Below are 3,917 nucleotides of genomic sequence, written 5' to 3' on the forward strand. Positions count from 1 at the left end.
TGAGTCCAGTTTGAATCACTGAATTGTTGTTTCATGACATGTTTTTCTTTTGTGTCTGGTGTCTTTATCTCTATTTCATCTTCTATTATCTCTCCAGACTCTGTCAGGCTGCTGGACGGGACTAGTCTGTGCTCAGGCAGACTGGAGGTGAAGTCTAACCAGTCTAACCAGTGGTGGTCCTCAGTGTGTGAAGCTGACTTTGACCAGCAGGATGCAGAGGTGGTCTGTAGGGAGCTTGGCTGTGGGGCTCCTTCAGTCCTCCAGGGGGCGCTCTATGGAGAAGTGGAGGCTCCCATGTGGACCAAAGAGTTCCAGTGTGGAGGCCATGAGTCTGCTCTCCTGGACTGTAGAAGCTCAGGCTCAGCTAGAAACACCTGCTCACCTGGAAAAGCTGTTGGGCTCACCTGCTCAGGTAGAAGAGGAGCTGCAGCTTTGATTTGGTTCATTTCTGTTCTGATGAAACTCACTTTATTGTTTTACTGATGACTCTCTGGTTTCTGTTCAGAGCCTGTCAGGTTGGTGGGAGGAGCCAGTCGCTGTGCAGGAACACTGGAGGTGAAACATCAGGGAGAATGGAGACCAGTGAGTTACTATTACTCTGTCTGGACCCTGAAGACAGCAGCTGTTGCCTGTAGAGAGCTGGACTGTGGCTCTGCTGTTTCTGTAGGAAAGAGAAAGGAGTCCTCAGACAGACCTGTGTGCTGGACCAGGTCTGACTGTGTTCAGTCTGGATCTGCTCTGAGAGAGTGTGTAGCATCATCAGGTCCCTCTCCCTCCATCCTGGATCTCACCTGCTCAGGTAAGCCCATCAGTGACATCATCTCCGACAGTAATGTCTCCAGCGTGTCCTCTCCTCTGTCTCAGTGTCTCAGTGGTTTCCGTTGGACTGAACTGTAAAGTTCTCCAGGACAGTGACGTCCTAAAGTGTAGAGAGGTGGGCTTGTTTCTGGAAGCTTCACCTGACAGGACACACCTGGAGGAACCTGTCTGTCTGTCTGTCTCTGTGTTTGGGGACGTCCCACCAGGTAGATCCAGTCCCTCCTTTTACAGTCTTTCATCGCTCTGCTCCATGTTTGTTACCCGTGTCAGACCTGTGACATCACTTCCTTCTTCAGGGGCCATTTTGTTGAACGAATGTGACCTTTCATCAACTGTGTGTTTACAGACCTGCTGCTTCAGCCCAACATCTCTGTGTCCTCCTCCATGGACGGGGTCTCCGAGGCCCAGCAGCAGGGCTTTCAGGTGTCCAGGGGCTCCACCTTCACCATCAGCTGCTCCATCCAGCCACAGTACCCAGGAGGCTCCTTCCAGCTCGCCTTCACCTCCTCTATCACATCACACAACGACACCCAGCCAGCTGTCAATCACTCTGCCCACTTCCTGTTTCCTGCTGCACAGCCCGCCCACCAAGGAATCTACAGCTGTGTTTATCACGTCCATGTTTTTTCTCATGACTTCTCCTCTGAGAGCCGTCGGCTGTCTCTCACTGTCTCAGGTAAGCTGAAGCAGAGCAGCTGAAACGTCACCTTCACAGATCTTCTTATTGATTTCACTCTTTATCAAGACAGATTGGAACTTCATTACAAAGGCTGCAGAGATCTACTGATTAGTTTCTGATGACAGACTTGATGTTGCTGCTTATTCAGCTTCCAGACCATGTTCACCTGCTTCTCTCCAGCAACAACGATAAACACATGAACCCTCAAATAATCACGATTAACGTTACGTTAACTAGAATAAATTCAGGACAGAACATTTTAAATATATTATTATAAATATTATAAATATATATTTTAATGACTCAGAGACGCGTACCTGTCAACATCACTGCAGCTTGCAGCACACCTGAAGCTGGTAGCCATGACAACACTGTTCCACAGACCCTCCAACAGCTGGATTTGTGTTGCATTTAAGCACAATAAATTATATTTGTTTAATGAACCCTCTTTAGAAACTGTGTAAAACATAAAAATCTGAGCAGAAAGTCAGGAACCCCTTTTCCACCACTGGTCCTAGTGTGGTAGGAAAACGCCCACATGTCAGCCCACATATAAAAGTCTCACCAGAGTCCAGTTTCATTTCTACAGGCCAGAATCAGATTCTTTCCAGAGGGCTTTATAATCTGTACAACAAAGGACCCCCTCTGTCCTCAGAGCCTCGATCCAGATAAACAAACTCCACAAAAAGGAGAAGCATCAGGAGGATCAGCAGAGTAGAGATCCCTCTTTAGATCAGACAGGCAGGAAACAGATGTCGTCTTTACAGAGCAGACAGACGGACCAGTAGGACAACAACTATATGAACAAACTCAATGAAGATATCAAGTGCAAACATTTAAGGTGATATGAAGCGGAAGGGGCGGCGGTTAGCTCAGCTGGTAGAGAGCATGTCGACTCCTTAACACAGCAGCCCGGGTTGAAGTCCAGCCTGTGGCCCTTTGCTGCATGTCATCCCATCTCTCTCCCACTCTTTCAACTGTCCTATCAAAAAATATATAAGAAGTGAAGTTTAAGAGATGAGTCTGTCAGACCAACCTGGGAACCCATCGGCTGTAGACTGGAGCTGACCCCCTTTCAGCTGGAGGCTTTAGGCAATTGAACTGTTTTGCCCCTCTGGTTGCGACGGCTCTGCTTGTTTCTTGCCCCCAGATTCTGCGTTCAGATATAGAGCTGATGGTGTGTGATGTGATGACTGTCCATGTGTTTGATCAGATCCAACAGGTCTTCTCATCAAAGTGGTCGTCCTGCCGCTGACTCTGCTGTTGGTGATCGCTGCTGTTTGTTTCTACCGTAAGGTACTGACAAATGTCTGTTGTTTAGAGACCTGAGATGAAGCACTCGGTCTGTGTTTACTGACCTGAAGAAGAGGAGGAGTGATGCACTAACTCACATGTGTTTGCTGTCAAGTCTCTCCAGGCCAGGCAGGAGGACATTGAGCTGGATTATTATAACCTGGGTGTTTCTGCAGCTGAAGGAGGGCCGACTGAAGAGGAAGGAGCTCAGGTAGCAGAGTAGGACCTCCGAGGAGCTCATCTCGGCTGCTTCACAACCCACCATCAGCTCAGATTTTACACTTTTATACTGATGGATAAGTCTCTGGTTCTGGTTCTTAGAGGGCCTTCATAGAAACAGTTTGACTGCCTGACAGAGATGGGGACTCGAGTTTGAGACTCGGACTTGAGTCCGACTTAAGTCACACACACAGTGACTTCAGACTCGACTTGGACTCGAGGAGCGGGACTCGTGAACAATGTGCATTTTTAGGAAACATCTGATGAGCTTGCTGTTATTCCGCTCCCTCCGTTACCTATAACCTGCCTAAGTAAAACGTACACGTAGTATGCTACGTGAGAGAGGACAACACACACCGGCAGCTGCTCCGCCATTCCTCATAAACTTTGGCTTAAAAACTTCAAACAAGACCCAAACAAAGAAGCGCTGAACGCAAAATAGTTTAGTAAACTGAGGTTAGTGAACATGTTTAGCTCAACATTGGTCATCTAACGTTAGCTTGCTTCTTGCTTTAGTTACGACCTACAGGAGGTTCGTTATGAAAAGATGAATGAGCGTTTCTTTACTTGCCAAACTTGTGGTGGTCAAACGTAATCAGTTACATCCCGCTGGCGGCCATCATGTTAATTATTAACGTTGGCTGCAAACAGGCTACAGGTTGATTGTTGTTACGTTACAGTTTTATCTAGTTATAACGTTACACTGGTTTGAGAGTCTGCTGGTGTTGACTTACAGGAGTTAAAGCCACCCTCCAGTGTATTTTGACATTTCTATGATATTTCATATTTTTCTGAGTCATTTCCTTACAATGTTGATTACCCACATAGTTAGCCAAATATTTTTTGACAAATAGCTTCATTTTGTGTTCAAAGTTGCAAAAGTTGCTTACTTGTTAAAACCATTAAT

General features: G+C 46.8%; 1 protein-coding gene across 1 annotated transcript in view; it reads left to right on the forward strand.

Moving 5' to 3' along the window:
* LOC123968626 (scavenger receptor cysteine-rich type 1 protein M160-like) overlaps positions 1–3,014 on the forward strand; it is a 33,659-nt gene extending 30,645 nt beyond the window's left edge. The window contains exons 9-13 of the mRNA XM_046045493.1: positions 98–412; positions 506–799; positions 1,166–1,495; positions 2,712–2,794; positions 2,916–3,014. Of these exons, the coding sequence (XP_045901449.1) occupies positions 98–412; positions 506–799; positions 1,166–1,495; positions 2,712–2,794; positions 2,916–3,014 (1,121 nt within the window). The remainder of the gene's footprint in view (positions 1–97; positions 413–505; positions 800–1,165; positions 1,496–2,711; positions 2,795–2,915) is intronic.
* Positions 3,015–3,917: the final 903 nt, after the last annotated feature.

This window comes from Micropterus dolomieu, linkage group LG03 (genome assembly GCF_021292245.1).
Source record: "Micropterus dolomieu isolate WLL.071019.BEF.003 ecotype Adirondacks linkage group LG03, ASM2129224v1, whole genome shotgun sequence".
Taxonomy (NCBI): Eukaryota; Metazoa; Chordata; class Actinopteri; order Centrarchiformes; family Centrarchidae; genus Micropterus; species Micropterus dolomieu.